Source organism: Procambarus clarkii, chromosome 26, assembly GCF_040958095.1.
Source record: "Procambarus clarkii isolate CNS0578487 chromosome 26, FALCON_Pclarkii_2.0, whole genome shotgun sequence".
Lineage (NCBI taxonomy): Eukaryota > Metazoa > Arthropoda > Malacostraca > Decapoda > Cambaridae > Procambarus > Procambarus clarkii.
The window spans coordinates 7505625-7524266 of NC_091175.1; the positions used below are offsets into that span (position 1 = coordinate 7505625).

General features: G+C 48.9%; 1 protein-coding gene across 1 annotated transcript; it reads left to right on the forward strand.

Moving 5' to 3' along the window:
- Window positions 1-488: 488 nt before the first annotated feature.
- On the forward strand, window positions 489-9046 carry LOC138368703 (uncharacterized). Its single transcript, XM_069331425.1, has 3 exons — window positions 489-588; window positions 1337-1683; window positions 8276-9046. Exons 1-3 carry the CDS (start codon window positions 489-491, stop codon window positions 9044-9046), a joined length of 1218 nt encoding a protein of 405 aa, XP_069187526.1.
- The last annotated feature ends 9596 nt before the right edge of the window (window positions 9047-18642 follow it).

Consider the following 18642-nt stretch of genomic DNA (forward strand, 5'->3'; position numbering starts at 1 on the left):
GTCAGCCAATGGCAGCACGCTGTGAGAAGCAAGACCACGCCCCCCCCCCCTCCTCCCTAGGACGGGGGGCGTCAGTTCACTGAAACAAATGGTTATGTTCTCACCTCCCTAAATGGCTCAAACGTCGACGCCATTGCCGGAGCAATCAAGAGAAATGATTGCATGATTCTGGCTTGTGTCGAAGCTGCAGTGTGCGATGGGTGTCAATTAGAGGTCAATAGCAGGGCACAGGTCTAAATCAACAGGAAGAACACAATATGGGGGAGAAGGTACGGTACATGGGGCAGATAGGTGACGGCATGGGGGGAAGAAAGTAGGAGGGGAGGGAAGAAGCAGGAGGAAATGGGGTGATGTTCAAGTCAAGACATCTAACATCCACACCAGGCCACATAACTGACTTCTAATCATAGAAGTCATGATTGGAAGTCATATTAACAATCATATTAACAATCCTATTAGCAATCATATTAACAATCCTATTAGCAATCATGTTAACAATCTCTCACACTATCTTCTCATCATCCGAATGTTATACACTGTATGTTTTGCCAATATATCAGTCTCACAGCTCTAACTGTAAGCTCTTAAGTACGTTCTATGACTCTATAACACCTGTTCACTCCACCAACACCTGTATATGACTTGTATAAATCACAGAGAAATATAACTTCTGTATCTAAATCTAAACTGTGCAGCATCTAACGATAATGCCTAACGCGCTATGCTGTTAGTTTTATCTCTTGTGTAATTATTGCACTGTAATTAATATGTAACCTCACCCACATGTAATTATTCAAGCAGTTATGAATATAATTGTTAATTTGATTGAGAGGTATAAGCTCTTTTGGGATTGTGGTCACGAAGTTGTCGCCAGGATTCACTGGTAAACTTAAGAGAGCTCTATGGGAAACTAGAGGACAGTGTGGGCAATTGGAGTTGCTCTATGGGTAACGAGACTCTATGAGTAACTGAGGGGGGGGGATCTATTGGTGACTTGGGAATCTATGGGTAAATGGGGGGTCTATAGGGTAACTGGGGCTGTGTGACTAACTTGAGGGCTCTGTGGGTAACTGTGGAGCTCTGTAGATAGAGAATAACTTTTGCTTCAGAGATAAAAAATACGAGAAAATGTTATATTACAATAATAATAATAATAATAATAATAATAATAATATTATTAAATATGGTCATAATAGAGATAATGATATTGTTTAAAATGTGCATATTGTTATATTGAGCATAATAGAGGGTTTTCAACACCGGCTCCCACAAAGTCCGCTCGCATGCCATCTAATCGCTTTATAATTAAGCTGATTTTCGAATATACTCCCACCAGAGCCTTCCACCAGAGCCTCCTACCAGAACCTTCCACCAGAGCCTCCCACCAGAGCCTCCTACCAGAGCCTTCCTCCAGAGCCTCCCACCAGAGCCTCCTACCAGAGCCTTCCACCAGAGCCTCCTACCAGAGCCTCCTACCAGAGCCTTCCACCAGAGCCTTCCACCAGAGCCTTCCACCAGAACCTTCCACCAGAGCCTCCTACCAGAGCCTTCCACCAGAACCTCCCACCAGAGCCTTCCACCAGAGCCTTCCACCAGAGCCTCCCACCAGAGCCTTCCACCAGAGCCTTCCACCAGAGCCTCCCACCAGAGCTTCCTACCAGAGCCTGGAGACTCAGGCGGGAGGTATAGGGCTCCCCGGTACCTCTGGTACTGCCTGCCGACCCGGCTGTGTCTGGTACCAGGCCCCCCAGTACCTTCTCCAGCAGGCTCTGTATCGCAGTGGTCCACGTCTTCCACTCACAATCGAGAGTCCTAGATTCCATATTCCTGGACGCGACAGAAATGGTTGGACGCCTCTTTTCTTACACCTGATACCTCTGTCCACCTAGCGGGAAATAGATACCCGGGAATTAGGTAACTGTTAAGGGCGTGTATCCTGTGGAAGGTCATTAGTTGACCCAGGGAAAGTTTGGAGACCTGGGTGTGTCTAAGAAACAGGTTTGTAGGGTCATTAGAAGCCTGTCGGGCTTCTAATGGCCCTACAGCCTGTCCGACAGTAGCAGCAAAAAGGGTTCGAGCCACCGCCAGCCCTCACCAGCCCTCTCCAGCCCGCCCAGATGCCTTAAAAATGTCCAAGTTTGCGAGGGACACAGAGCAAGGAGCCAGCGAAGTGTCTGCGGATTCTTAACTGATGTCGTGGCGGCGATGGGAGGCGCGGAGGAGAATACTTTCGCAAAGAACTGGAAAGGGGAAGGAAGGAGAGGAGGTGCAGGTGAGAGAAACATTGAGAGAAGAGGACGCAGGAGGAGGGCGGGAAGAATGAGGCAGGGCAAGACTTTAGTGAGGCTGGAGGAGATGTAGGGGCGTGGGTGTTGGGGTGGGTGGGGGTGTGTGTGGGCGTTGACACACCCCCTCTCACCCCCCACACCCCCAACCTTACACACCTTCCGAACATATCATAGTTGAAAATCGCCACCGCCTTATTATCGTATAAAATATATATATACTGTGTCTTTATGTGGATATGGCTTTACAATTTGGCCTGATTGATGACGCATTTTGTTGCCGCTCTCATTATCTTCTGATGCAAAAGGGAAAATGGATCTGTGTTAGCTGATTGATTGATTAAGATTAAGCCACCCAAGAGGTGGCATGGGCATGAATAGCCCCGTAATAGCTGAAGCTGCAGAGCATATTATTCTAGTAGGATGAGGTGAAGTGAAGGTGTTACCCCAAGTTGATGTTAGATGGAGCAGTAGATGAGGTGTGAGCTGGGTATTTTGGCTTGGTCCTGAGCATGATAGTTTGTACCAATTATGGTACAACCTATCTAGGTTGTACCTGTGATAGGTTCTAGTTTATACAAGTCAGGAAAGGTGTCTCTTTCGTGCAGCATCATTCCAATAATCTCATCCAGGTTGGTGAGCAGCGACTCAGCATCCCGGGAAGATCTCACACCCGATGCCTGCGACCTCTTGCAATAAGTCGATAAATTCCTTCAGAGACTTAAGGCTGCAAGCTCCACACCCGTGTGTGCACTCAGCGGTGTTGAGTCCCTTAGCCAGCCTCACCTGGGTGTGGCTAGCTATGTGGCTCATCATAAGACCTTTCTGGCCATATATATAATATAACTGGGGGTGTTTCAGGGTATATATTTATATATACCCTGAAACTATGTATAAACTATACAACATATATTATCAATATCATGCCATAATTAGGAACTATATCACTCAGCGTTTGCTAGAAGTTGGATATTAACCAGATTATCGTTAATATGCAAATTAATAGGTCGTGGCGGCGCTTGCTATCAGGTGAGAGCTCATGGAGGCAATTGGCTGGTGTTTGGCTGTGTAGATCAGTGAGCGGCTGCCACCAGTGTCTGCACCACCCACGCCTCCACCGCCTCCCTGCACTGTAGAGGGTTTCACTGTAAGGTGTCCCGGTAGTGACCGTATCAAGGCGTTGCTCTGCCAACAAGTTAGTTGATCATGGAATGTGATATTGGAGGGGTGTTCCAGGTACTACTATAGGCCTGTAAAATAGGCCGTATCAACTTAGGCCTCCTTTGTCCGGCCTACAGTGTGAGGTGGTAGGCGCGCGCGGGCGGGAGCGGGAGGTACTACACTAGTTCCCTGAAGGATAGGAGACAGGAGGAAGAGAAATGGGAGAGAGAGAGAGAGAGAGAGAGCTTCGAAAGAGGAAGAGAGGCAGGGGGAGGGGGAGAGCTTGAAAATTGAAATTACTAAAGAAGTATTGAGAACACTTCGGGTGGACGGTAGAGCGACGGTATCGGTTCATGCAGGTCAGCGTTCAATCCCCGACCGTCCCAGTGGTTGGGCACCATTCCTCCCCCCCCCCCCGTCCCATCCCAAATCCTTATCCTGACCCCTTTCCAAGTGCTATAGAGTCGTAATGGCTTGGCGCTCCCCCCCCCCCCTGATAGCTTCCTTCCTTCCTGTTATGATTAGGAATGACTTTGAGAAATCCTTTAAGATTCGTGAAACTAATTTGGTACCGTGTCTTTTAAATCTCGTGCTGAATGTTGTCTGAAAGTCTCGTGCTGAATGTTGTCTGAAAGTCTCGTGCTGAATGTTGTCTGAAAGTCTCGTGTTGAATGTTGTCTGAAAGTCTCGTGCTGAATGTTGTCTAAAAGTCTCGTGTTGAATGTTGTCTGAAAGTCTCGTGTTGAATGTTGTCTGAAAGTCTCGTGTTGAATGTTGTCTGAAAGTCTCGTGTTGAATGTTGTCTGAAAGTCTCGTGTTGAATGTTGTCTGAAAGTCTCGTGTTGAATGTTGTCTGAAAGTCTCGTGTTGAATGTTGTCTGAAAGTCTCGTGCTGAATGTTATCTGAAAGTCTCGTGCTGAATGATTGAGTTAATCAATGGCTATTATAGTGGCTGCCGACCGTCCTCTCTGTAAACGTGAACTGGGAGTCTAAGTCACCATCTGCAGTCCGGGACACGCTTTGTAGCCTTAGAAGTGACTGGAGCAGCTGCCAGTGGTGGAGCAGCTGCCTGTGGTGGAGCAGCTGCCAGTGGTGGAGCAGCTGCCTGTGGTGGAGCAGCTGCCTGTGGTGGAGCAGCTGCCAGTGGTGGAGCAGCTGCCTGTGGTGGAGCAGCTGCCAGTGGTGGAGCAGCTGCCAGTGGTGGAGCAGCTGCCTGTGGTGGAGCAGCTGCCAGTGGTGGAGCAGCTGCCTGTGGTGGAGCAGCTGCCAGTGGTGGAGCAGCTGCCTGTGGTGGAGCAGCTGCCAGTGGTGGAGCAGCTGCCAGTGGTGGAGCAGCTGCCAGTGGTGGAGAAGCTGCTCGAGGTGGAGCAGCTGCCTGTGGTGGAGCAGCTGCTCGTGGTGGAGAAGCTGCCAGTGGTGGAGCCGCTGCTCCAGAAAAATGGGAACATCAAATGATCTGATGTTCCCATCACTGAAAAATAAGTAGAACAGTTGAAAAACGAAATGAAAAAAATAAAAAAAATAAAAAAATAAACTATACTCACAAAATGAACAGTATGGGTAAACAACACAGCTCAATTCCAATGCAATGTCACACAAAATAATTAAATCTAAATTAAATTTATCAATGCAATTGGAAATATTCAAATGGAATCGTAACATTAAATATAGTGTGTGTTGCTATTATGTGCAACAGATGGCGCTGTTTAAAAAAAAAACGTTTTTACCTGTCACAGGTGTGGCATCTATATAGTAGGTATATAAAAACACGCACCTACTCAAATGCAACGTTGTGTCAAAATTTCGAAACAATCGGTAAAGAGATTTCGAAGATTTCCCCTCACACGAAAACATGAAAAACACAGTTTAAAAAAAAATGTTTTTTTCCGTCACAGACGTGACATATATATATATATTATTTATATAAAAACTTGCTCGGGTGTGAATGGAACGTTGTGTAAAAATTTCAAAACAATCGATGAAGAACTTTCGGTGATTAACTATTTAAACAAACGAACATTCACATTTTTATTCATATAGATTATTTGAGCACTTTTCCCCTGCTGAAACCGGTCGTCCTGTTATCCGGAGTCCGGTTATTTCAGTGAGGCAAAATAACTTGTATACTTTCCTTTTTATATAATGACGAGAAGAGTCCCCCCCCCCCCTCCCCCGTGAGAGATTAAAGTAGCTGTTGCCACTTGATTGCTTATATGTTCACTCTGTGTTCCCGCTTGAGTGTGAGCACAGGTGGGACATAACGGACTGTGAGGTGCCGTAAATTTACCGCGTTAATAAATATGGTTAATTGTTAGCTTGAAGCTGTGTTCCTGCAATTAAATGATTGGGATGTCATAGTTCGTAGACTACAGAAATTATACTGTTTGGTGAGAGTTTGGGCTCCCAGCGGCCCCCGGGCCTTGCTTTAAGCGACCAATCAGGAGGTCCGGTGATAGACCAGGAAGTATAAGGACTTTGATCCCCGGAAGCAAGATGGGTATATAAATCTCCACCTTTTTGTTTGTCGCGCTGCTAGAGCGCCCAGATACCCGCCTTCTCCACCCTGTTCTCGGCTCATCATCATCACCCAGCATCGATCACAGCCTCCGGGAATCTCACTATTAAATTCTTCCGCGCGTGTGAGGTATTGGTCGCGCTCTCTCTGTCAATCCGCGCTACGAAGCTCTCCGACACCACCTTTTTCCCGTGGACATTTTTTGAAGGAGCTAATCATTTATTTATTCTTATTGTACGTCGTCTTCTTCCATCTTCTCCCCCCCTTTTCCATGTTAGGGTGATACCTGACAGTTTCTTTACACGATGCTCTGATTCATGTTCGCAGATATTCCGGTTCTGACTTCTCTTCCACTAACACCCCTTTCTCGCCCCCCTATCCCCCCCCCTCACAACACACACCTCTCCGCCACCTCTACCCCCACCTGCCACTACCCCTAACCCCTCTGCCCCCCCCCCCCACGCCTCCAGTGCACAATGATGAGGGAACTTCCTGAAGACATTACTGCCTCTGCACCATTGCACACTGCACCAGCCAGCCAGACCTAAGGGCTGGTGTTTACACCCCTCAAGGACCCGCCACGCCTGCCCTCACAACATGCCTCCCTAATGACCTTGTTCTCGTCTCACTTTGCGCCAATCAGGTGTCATTTTTTTCCGGTTAGACATCCTCCTTTTGGAATTAGATCTGAGGACGCGTGTAAACATCTGCCGCCAAGGCGTACAGGAGTGTGGCTCGTCGACCCGGCCCTCCGCCGCTCCACCACACCACAACCTTACCTCTCCACCACAACCTTGCCCCTCCACCACAACCTTGTCCTTCCACCACAACCTTGTCCCTCCACCACAACCTTACCTCTCCACCACAACCTTGCCCCTCCACCACAACCTTGCCCCTCCACCACAACCTTGCCCCTCCACCACAACCTTGTCCCTCCACCACAACCTTGTCCCTCCACCACAACCTTGTCCCTCCACCACAACCTTGTCCCTCCACCACAACCTTGTCCCTCCACCACAACCTTGCCCCTCCACCACAACCTTGTCCCTCCACCACAACCTTGCCCCTCCACCACAACCTTGCCCCTCCACCACAACCTTGTCCCTCCACCACAACCGTGCCTCTCCACCACACACCCTTTACCTACACCACCACACACCGTCTATATAGTCATCTGGCCTGAGTGCCTCGCACCAGTAACGTGGCTGAGTGTATGATGGTCAGACCTCGCATCAGGAAAGGGAGACACGACGACTATTCGATCCATTAATTGGACCATCAACAAGTTGTGTGGGTGACACTGGCTGGGAGTCCCAAGCTGTGTGGGGACACTGGCTGGGAGTCCCAAGCTGTGGGGACACTGGCTGGGAGTCCCAAGCTGTGTGGGGACACTGGCTGGGAGTCCCAAGCTGTGTGGGGACACTGGCTGGGAGTCCCAAGCTGTGTGGGAGACATTGGCTGGGAGTCCCAAGCTGTGTGGGGGACACTGGCTGGGAGTCCCAAGCTGTGTGGGGACACTGGCTGGGAGTCCCAAGCTGTGTGGGGACACTGGCTGGGAGTCCCAAGCTGTGTAGGGACACTGGCTGGAAGTCCCAAGCTGTGAGGACACTGGCTGGAAGTCCCAAGCTGTGTGGGGACACTGGCTGGGAGTCCCAAGCTGTGTGGGGACACTGGCTGGGAGTCCCAAGCTGTGTGGGGACACTGGCTGGGAGTCCCAAGCTGTGGGGACACTGGCTGGGAGTCCCAAGCTGTGTGGGGACACTGGCTGGGAGTCCCAAGCTGTGTGGGAGACATTGGCTGGGAGTCCCAAGCTGTGTGGGGGACACTGGCTGGGAGTCCCAAGCTGTGTGGGGACACTGGCTGGGAGTCCCAAGCTGTGTGGGGACACTGGCTGGGAGTCCCAAGCTGTGTAGGGACACTGGCTGGAAGTCCCAAGCTGTGAGGACACTGGCTGGAAGTCCCAAGCTGTGTGGGGACACTGGCTGGGAGTCCCAAGCTGTGTGGGGACACTGGCTGGGAGTCCCAAGCTGTGTGGGGACACTGGCTGGGAGTCCCAAGCTGTGTAGGGACACTGGCTGGAAGTCCCAAGCTGTGAGGACACTGGCTGGAAGTCCCAAGCTGTGTGGGGACACTGGCTGGCAGTCCCAAGCTGTGTGGGGACATTGGCCGGGAGTCCCAAGTGACGGTCCCAGCACCCAGAGCCAGGTAGGCAGGGCTCACCGTGGCACAATATGGATCAACAACAAGCTGTGTTGAGCTCACGTTCTCCTATATTACAGCAGTGTTCATAATGAACATGTTGCCATATTACAGCATGTTCTTGGTGAACATGTTGCCATATTACAGCATGTTCTTGGTGAACATGTTGCCATATTACAGCATGTTCTTGGTGAACATGTTGCCATATTACAGCATGTTCTTGGTGAACATGTTGCCATATTACAGCATGTTCTTGGTGAACATGTTGCCATATTACAGCATGTTCTTGGTGAACATGTTGCCATATTACAGCATGTTCTTGGTGAACATGTTGCCATATTACAGCATGTTCTTGGTGAACATGTTGCCATATTACAGCATGTTCTTGGTGAACATGTTGCCATATTACAGCATGTTCTTGGTGAACATGTTGCCATATTACAGCATGTTCTTGGTGAACATGTTGCCATATTACAGCATGTTCTTGGTGAACATGTTGCCATATTACAGCATGTTCTTGGTGAACATGTTGCCATATTACAGCATGTTCTTGGTGAACATGTTGCCATATTACAGCATGTTCATAATGAACATGTTGTCATATTACAGCATGTTCTAGGTGAACATGTTGCCATATTACAGCATGTTCTTGGTGAACATGTTGCCATATTACAGCATGTTCTTGGTGAACATGTTGCCATATTACAGCATGTTCTTGGTGAACATGTTGCCATATTACAGCATGTTCTAGGTGAACATGTTGCCATATTACAGCATGTTCTAGGTGAACATGTTGCCATATTACAGCATGTTCTTGGTGAACATGTTGCCATATTACAGCATGTTCTTGGTGAACATGTTGCCATATTACAGCAATGTTCATAATGAACATATCAAAATATATGTTGTTATATCCTTACGATGTGAAGTGAGGTAGGATAATTATCAGGAGAAAGCACTAAGCCACTGCAACTATATAACACTTTGAAGAGGTCAGGACCCCCCCCACCCCCCCGAACGTCAAAACGGTTGGGCACCATTCCATCCCCCACTCCCCACCCGCGTCCCATCCCAAATCCTTATCCTGACCCCTTATCCAAGTGCTATATATAGTCGTAATGGCATGGCGCTTTCCCCCCCCCCCTAATAATTCCCTCCCCTTTCCCTCTTGCAAATCTCTATGTCGTAAAATTGCCTAATTCTCCAGCATTGCTATGATTCACTGACGCAAATGGGGATGAAAGGGAAAAGTTGAATGAAAAATAAATAGGGAAAAAGAGTTAAGTTTTTTTTTGCGGGGGGGGGGGGGGTTGGAGGGGGACTTGGGGATTGAGTGGAGAGTCGTGTACCCTCTTAATAACCCCGGACCCCCAGCGTCCACCCCTAATGCTATACCGCCACCAAACTCTTCCAATGGGGGGGGGGGGTTCTATTGAAATTCCGCGTATTTAGCTTCTAAAACGCTTCTAAAAAGCTTCTAAAGCTTTTATATATATATATATATATATATATATATATATATATATATATATATATATATATATATATATATATATATATATATATATATATATATATTTATATATGTATATATATATATATATATATATATATATATATATATATATATATATATATATATATATATATAAACAATTGATGTGAGTCTTTGAAAGTTTCCAGCTCAATAGATTTGTTCGAAAATTATCTGTTCTGATGTTTTTGTTTTTTGTTTTGTATTAGGTGAGGATGTGGAGTGTGGAGTTTGGTATTAGATTATGATAACATGACTACTTGACCGAGTCATGGTCGAGTATAGGCTCTGGTACCATTACTACTCGACCGGATAAAGGCTCTGATGCCATTACAGCATAACGGGATGTATAGATGTATAGATTCAGATATCATTACCATGGAATATGGACCACACAGCACTAGCTTATATCGACACCATCGTCGGAGTGTGGCGTGGCAATGTCAACGCCATCTATGGGTCTGCACTTCAACTCCCCCTAGTATTGGACGACATGTAGACAACGCCATCTGTTGGTAGTGGCGGGGCAGCGGTGAATGGCTCCAGTTTCCTCCCCCAGTCCGAAGAGGATCGAGGTCGATGTGGCTGACCTCTGGTGGGTTGCGTATCCCGATCAGCGCCATCTAGGTTGTGGCTACACGTCACAATGTCAACCCCCCCAGTGGACGAGTGTTATCCCAGGGTCACCCAGTGTACTGTCCATCTAATTAATGATATGTTTATGTCCACAGAGATGACATATGGAAGCAATTGAGCTGAGGAGCCAGGTTTCCCTTAGGCAGTCCACGAACTCTTAGCTTGGTCCTGCGAGAAGGCTAAGTAAGCCGCCGTCGATCCAAGCTGTGTGTTACCTGCTGATATACGGTGTTATTGAAGATCGACGTACCCGGGATTGGTTTCTAACAGTTAAGGAAGACAGTAATGTGTCTATTTGTGAAGTGTTGCTAACAAACTGTTAGAGGCTTCTTCCAGGGTGTCCGCTACCCCTGTGTATGTTTGAGACCCCCTGTCAGTGTGTTGCTGAAGCCCTCTGCCAGTGAGTATCTAGAGAGCGATTATGAACCAATATTATTTATGCATTTATTTATTTTATTTATCCCCCCCCCTTGTTTATTCATTGCACTACTGCTTGATACAGCCAGTTTCATGAAAGTTTACTACCGACTTGGGGTCGGATATCGCAAAAGAGGTTATACCATCAAGAACCCGGTTACTGGCCCATAGTGGCCATAACAGATGCCTTAAAACAACCTCTCCTGAGGTGGTTACACAGGGTACTGACCCAAAGAACAGGTTGAGGACGTGTTATACTCAAAACCGGTTTTGGGAACAAGTTACGTGGATCACTAAATCAAAATATGTTTTTTTTCTTTTAGAGGAGAGAGGGCATGCAGTGATTATTAATACTCTAATTATTACAATGGGGTTAATACTGGTGTGACTTTAATCTTAGTGTTTAAAACAAATGACGGTGCTCGGTGCCATTAAGGTCAGTGTATGCCATGTTTAAATGTAATTTTGTGTACGATTTTGGGTTAAATTATTGATCTTTCCAGTATCAATATGGTGATAAAGTTGCTCGTTTCCCGACTCCCAGCACCTGTCAGCAGGGGAGGGGCAGCAGGGGAGGGGCAGCAAGGGAAGGGAAGCAGGGAAGGGAAGCAGAGGAGTAAAGTCTTTGCTTACCGTAACCCAGTATCACCTTTCATTAATTAAGACAATGTTTACCTTGCCGGGGGTCAGGCCAGAACCCTCCCACGGATAGACTCATCTCATGAGCCCATGAGGCAGCTGTCGTCTCCAGCCATGAGGCAACATAGTCATCAAACATAGAACCGTGTTTATCTCGAGTCGCTCAGTTGTATGTCAGTGGCGTAGACTACTCTGCAACAGGATCAACAGTGCAAACCAAGCACTTACTACGCGTTTAAGGGGAGAAACGAGAAGAGGTTGAAAAAGATGGTCGAATTGGCTTAACAGAACACGAGGCGCTGGGTGCTTGCTAGGACCCCCACAGTGCCTTGAGGCTGACTGAGCGTGACGGCACCAGCATTAGAACTGAGCAGAGGGAAATGACTCGGTACATTCAGTGGGTTAAGGCTGGCTTCAGACCCAACGGGTCGTACAGGCCAGGTGTCGTTAAATCTCAGTGGCACTCATATTTGTAACTGCAGTGGCTTCGGTTATGTTCCAGCAGGCTGTTGGGTGTGTCTCAGCGATGCTGACCTCCCATCGCCTCTTCTGGAACCTGTAGGCCTATTTTCTCAGGCACTTGAGGCCGGGGGGTTGGTCATGAGGCCAGGGGGTTGGTCATGAGGCCAGGGGGTTGACTACGGTGGTGAAGAAATGTTATATTGGGTGGTTGGGGACTATCCCTGTGGAGTTTGGGAGGGGCGGCCTGTGGGGTAGCGGGGTTTTTACCCTCACACCCTCACAGTACACCCTCACAGTGCTCCCTCAGCTCGTCAACATGAAGGTAATGTCAGCCCCACCAGCCTCTCTCTCACCCTCCGAAGAATAACTGCATTTTATGGCCTACAACATGTCTGGGGGAATACAATGACACACAACACGAACAGTTCCGGGGGGTTGAGTTCTGGGAGTTCTTGTACTCCCCAAGCCCGGCCCGAGGCCAGGCTCGACTTGTGAGAGCTTGGTCCACCAGGCTGTTGCTTGGAGCAGCCCGCAGGCCAACTACATTAGTATATCCACTACAATCTAATTGGTTCAACACTTGCAGGAAGCTGTCAATTTTGTATTTTTAATTTTTTTTATGAAAATATTTATTCCGGCAATATTTCTTATGTTTGCTGGGATGATATTGAACAGTCGTTGACCTCTGATGTTCATATTGTGTTCCACCATTATACCTATGGCTCCTCTAATCTTCAGTGGCTCTGTTCTGCCTACCATGTTGTTTGTCCCAGTATGTTGTTATTCCACTGTGTATACCTGTGAGCTGGCCCTCCAGTATCTCCCATGTATGTATTATGTGATCCTTCTCTCTCTCTCTCTCTCTCTCTCTCTCTCTCTCTCTCTCTCTCTCTCTCTCTCTCTCTCTCTCTCTCTCTCTCTCTCTCTCTCTCTCTCTCTCTCTCTCTCTCTCTCGTCTCCTCTGATGAGAGAGTACAGTTTGAGAGCTTTGCGATGGTTCTAATAGTTCAGGTGCTTCATCGAGTCTGATGCGTGCCGTGTGCTGTGTATTCTTTCTATTCCAGCAATCTCTCTCTCTCCCCTACTGTGAAGGGGCAAGTGAGTGCCGACCAGTAGAAGGTGGGACAGCCCCAGGGTAAAGCACTGGGATGCGACCCCTGGATTTGAGAGTTCGACTGCTGTAGGTATAAACCCTGTGGCTCTGTTGCGGGTTCACGAACCTATATCTTCCCTGTTGGACAGTTCCTGTTGGCAAGCCGAGCCACGATTGGACACCTGCCCTTAAAGTTGACCGAATATTTGTGGGCGAGTGGAGTAAGACTCGCCGGTCTTCGCCTCTGGCTCTTATCGCCACACTAGAAGGTGATCCAAGGTGCATAAGGACGGCCTCCAGTCCTCTCTACAACAGGCTGTCTTTGTGCACTTAGGATACTTGTACATAGAGTAAGAAATGACTATCAAGGAGAGATGTGGAGTGTGAAAGTTGATCAATTGCTAGAGTCCTGAGATGGCTTGGCTGAGTTGATCGAATGGTTGATCGTAGACGGCAGAGTTGATGAAGGTTGGTGTAGAGTGAATTAGAGGGTAAGTGGATAAGAGGACGGTCAGGAAAAAAGGTGGGTAGACATGGCGAGTATCTACTACTTGTATCTGCAGAATCGAGCTATTAGCTCTTGGACCCCCGCCATTCTGACCACTTTATCACTCATCTATTATGTCTACTACATATATTTCTTCCTAACATACACACACAAGGGGCCGAGAGGACAGCACGCTGGACATGTGATCCTGTGGTCCCGGGTTCGATCCCGGGCGCCGGCGAGAAACATTGGGCAGAGTTTCTTTCACCCTATGCCCCTGTTACCTAGCAATAAATAGGTACCTGGGAGTTAGTCAGCTGTCACGGGCTGCTTCCTGGTGTGTGTGTGTGTGTGTGTGTGTGTGTGTGTGTGTGTGTGTGTGTGTGTGTGGTGTGAAAAAAATAGTAGTAATAGTAGTAGTTAGTAACAGTTGATTGACAGTTGAGAGGCGGGACCAAAGAGCCAGAGCTCAACCCCCGCAAGCACAATTAGGTGAGCACACACACACCACACACATCCCCACCACACACACACACACCCCACTACACACACATCCCCACCACACCCACACCCAACACACACACACACACACACACACACACACACACACACACACACACACCCCACACACACACACACACCCCACACACACACACACACCCCACACACACACACACACCCCACACACACACACACACCCCACACACACACACCACACACATCCCCACCACACACACACCCCCACCACACACACACACCCCCACCCCACACACACACACCACACACACCCCACCACACACACACACACCACCCACACACACCCCACCACACACACACACACCACCCACACACACCCCACCACACACACACCCACCACACACACACACCCCACACACACCCCCACCCCACCACACCACACACACCCACCCCACACATCCCAACCACACACATCCCCACCACACCACACATCCCACCACACACACACCCCACACACCACACCACACACACCCCACCACACACACACCTACCACACACACCCCACACACACCCCCACCCCACCACACCACACACACCCACCCCACCACACCACACACACCCACCCCACACATCCCCACCACACACATCCCCACTACACCACACATCCCACCACACACACACACACACACACCCACCCCACCACACCACACACACCCACCCCACACATCCCCACCCCACACATCCCCCCCACACACACACACACCACACACACACCCACCCCACCACACACATCCCCACCCCACACATCCCCACCACACCACACATCCCACCCCACCACACACCCCCACCACACCCCACCACACACCCTCAACACTAAATATCTGCAAGAAGCCGGAGAAACTCGCGTACATTCGCGCGCCTAATTAAAGACTCACTGGCTACCAACTAATGAACAAGAGGGATAAAATTAGAGTCCGTGTCCTTGGATCACGTGGTATTAAGGGTGCCGTTAAGGGCCCTGGCAGCCTTGGTAACGAGACAAACCACCGTCGCCTTGAAACTTGAAACACTTGAAACGGCTTGAGACGCTGTGCGCATCAGACCGTCCAAGCAGCAGTTCTATTGTAAACAGTTTATTTTCCGTGATTCACAATTGGAGAAAACCGGTGTTGTTGGAATCATTGTTTAGCAATCCTGCCCGAGGTCCTGTTTCAGTCTCTTGTTAATGTTACTGAAGGATCTAAGTTAGTCAAGCCTTTGAGAAAGGCTAATTGGTTGAGCCGCTCCGGCTGAAGTTGAGGGTGCCAGATGGCGAGGTTTATACCCCGATGAAAGCTGGCACCAGCTGGCGGGAGTCGTGCCTGTATTGGCACCATAATGGTGCCGTAAGTCCTGCCTGCTCCTCCAATATTTCTCCGGACAAGTGCCAACTTTGTACACCATCATCTGCCTCCCCGCTCGCCAGGCTGCTGCTGGGGGAGGGGGTCGTTGTTGGTGTGTGGTGACGACCCCAGGTGGTGGTGGTGACGACCTCAGATGGTGGTGACGACTCCAGGTGGTGGTGGTGACAACCTCAGATGGTGGTGACGACTCCAGGTGGTGGTGGTGACAACCTCAGATGGTGGTGACGACTCCAGGTGGTGGTGGTGACAACCTCAGATGGTGGTGACGACTCCAGGTGGTGGTGGTGGTGACCTCAGATGGTGGTGACGACTCCAGGTGGTGGTGGTGACAACCTCAGATGGTGGTGACGACTCCAGGTGGTGGTGGTGGTGACCTCAGATGGTGGTGACGACTCCAGGTGGTGGTGGTGGCGACCTCAGATGGTGGTAGTGGTGGTTGTGGTAGGGACGGTGCTGGTACTTATACCTAAGAGTATCTAAGGCAACTGAGATGTATTACAGGTCTTAATGCCCCTCCGACTAGCTGTGCTCTTCCTCCTGTGTACCAATTTAACTCTTCTGACGTTCAAACGACATTCTGTAGCCTATTCTCGTAGCTTAAACCTCTTAGCTCTGGTACCAGTCTTCTTGCTGGTGTCTGTACTTTTTATTCATTCCCAGCTTTGACATTCCTTCTCCCCAACTACACAGCAGACAACTTCACCCTCCCCAGCGTCTCAGCAGACCACTTCACCCTCCCCCAGCATCTCGGCAGACCACTTATATAACCTCTCCACAGCGCCGCCCACAAGAACATGCGATTAAAAACTCGTTTATTTCTATTTTTCAGCGGCAGAAAGGAGCCAAGTGGCACTTTTTTTTAATTAAAACGGAAAAATGGTCGAGTTTAATTTCCGTGGAAGGTTTTAAGTAAGATCCGCGGCGGGTAATCTTCCCTTTTTAATTACGAGTTTTTGGGACTGATTGCGTGTGTGGGGGCGGCTTAGGTCCTCGACTGGGTCCCTTGAAGGTAGGGGCCAGGGCTGGGGGCCAGGAGCTTAACGTGGAGTGGAGTGGGGGAGGGGGGAGCTGGGAGTGAGGGGGGAAAGAAATGGGAGGGGAGAGACAAGAAGGGGAAGGACGTATATGGCGGAAATTGGTATTAGGAATTGAAATTGGAATGAGAGGGGAAGATGAAAGAAGCAAGAGGGAGAATAGGATCGAGGAGAGGGGCGAGGGGAAGGAGCAAGGGGGGAGCGCTGGGGAGGAAGAAAGTTTACCTTGGTGTTCTACCCATCTTCCCCCGTGCAGTTTACCTTAGACATTTGTGCTCCACCTGTATGGTTTACCTTAGACATTGGTGCTCCACCTCCTGTTCTGACCTGAGGGGGTTATGGAACTTAAACCTCCAAAAAAACTCCTTTCAACCTCCTTAAACCGTTGTTCTGACCTGAGGCTAATGGAACTTAAACCTCCAAAGAGAGCTCTGGTTGCTGCACCAGACTGTTACAGGTGTACAACATCCCCCCAACCACTCCCTGCCGGAACAGACAACCGACCTCGGCAGCCACTCTCCCGCTACCCCTCGGTCGACCAGCAATGAACTCTGGAGCGCTTGAAGTTTTCTCAGGAGATCACCCTGTACGCCTCTTGATCTTGGAGAGGGGTTCAGCATCGCATATCTAGGGGTGCGGCTCCAACACTGGCCTCTTTGTCCTATGTACACACCCTACTTGAGCCGCCGTGACTCCCCACTCTCTCCTTGTTTGGAATGATCTAAATTCCCCTTTTACGGATTAGTATTCTCTGCCACCCTGTCCACAGCTGTGATCCTTTTTCTCCTGCTTTCTGGGAAGCCTCATTAAGACAAGAGCAAAAACCAGCTAACAATACACATTTAATGAACAAAGATGAAATATTAACATACAACATTCTAAGCTGCTACAGCCTGGTAGCAACCCAATATCATATCCCGGCTTTACCAAGCGTCCATATCAAGTGGCTGCTCAACTCTTGGCTTACCACTTACTACTCCCTAAGTGAGGTCGAAAGATTGTCCCAACAACATTATACACTCAGCCCTCAAAGTATGTAAAACTCAGCCTATGGCTGAAATGCCAGAAACGTCTGCATAAATATTCCCCAACACAAAAGAAATGCTGCCCGAAACGCTGCTCGTACTAGTGGCTTTACAAGAATGTAATCACTATGCTATGTATCCTCACAATCCCAATGTACCTTCGTGTATAAATAAATAAATCTCTCACCTTACACTGCGCCTTACATGCCAATAAGCAATTAAGCACTTCTCTTATACATTGTGTGTAACCACCATGAACCTCTGTTCTGCTCCTAGAGGCTCACTACCTTGTATGTCGTTGGAGGCAGTGTTGGAGGCAGCATTGTGTTGGAGACGGCATTGTGTTGGAGACAGCATAGTGTTGTGTTGGTCTCCAAAATAGTCAAGAAGGCTCTTCTGCTGTCCTCCCAAACTGCTACACAGTGAAGGTCCCATCAAACACAAGTGATGCTTCACCACCGATCCCACAGACACGTGAGGGACCTCTTCACTGCTCCTTTACACTGCTTGAGGTCGAAACCTTGAGGTCTTGGACCCCCGCTCGAAAGGCGGGGTCCAAGAGCTAAATACTCGATACTTCAGGCAAAAATAGATGAGTACACATACACAAACACACACACACACACACCACAAAACACTCGTCCAATACCTGCGATAAATCCCTTAATCCCCCAATATTTCACCGGAAGAAGACCAGAAGAACTTGGAGAGAGCAAGTTGTTGGAGACAGCGTAGTGTTGGAGACAACATTGTGTTGGAGACAACATTGTGTTGGAGACAACATAGTGTAGGAAACATCAGGTTGTTGGTGAGAGCAATGGAAGTCGGCACATTGTTGAAGATAGCATTGTGTTGGAGAGAGAAGGTTGGGTGAGGGAGGGAGTGAGGGAGTGAGTGAGTGAGTGAGGGAGGTGAGGAGAGGCAGCAGTGCCCCCCTCAGGAGGCACCAGGAGGCAGTAATTACATTCCGGTCATATCTAAGGGAGGTTTTTTTTACCTCAGTCGATATCTTGAAGAATGGTGAGGAGACATTTTTACGCCTTGTCTTCAAGACACATGTGTTGGGGTGTAGGGGGGGTGTGGTGGGGTGTAGGGGGGTGTTGTGGAGGTGTTGGAGGGGGTGTTGGGTTATAGGGAAGGGGTGTAGGGGAGGGGGTGAGGGAAGACGTGAGGTGGGGTGTACTTGCCTTTGTGTACTTACCTATCAGTTAAAGCAGGGAAGTGAGGTGTGACTGGCTATGCCCCGCTCACTAGTCCTGTTGCCTTACAACTTG

Excerpts from the sequence above, each read along its gene's own strand:
- LOC138368703 (XM_069331425.1), top strand. The coding sequence starts at position 489 with ATGTTAACAATCTCTCACACTATCTTCTCATCATCCGAATGTTATACA. Across the intron at positions 589-1,336 it reads CTCTAACTGTAAGCTCTTAA|AGCCTTCCACCAGAGCCTCC; the intron begins GTACGTTCTATG and ends TACTCCCACCAG. Across the intron at positions 1,684-8,275 it reads CCTGGAGACTCAGGCGGGAG|CATGTTCTTGGTGAACATGT; the intron begins GTATAGGGCTCC and ends GCCATATTACAG.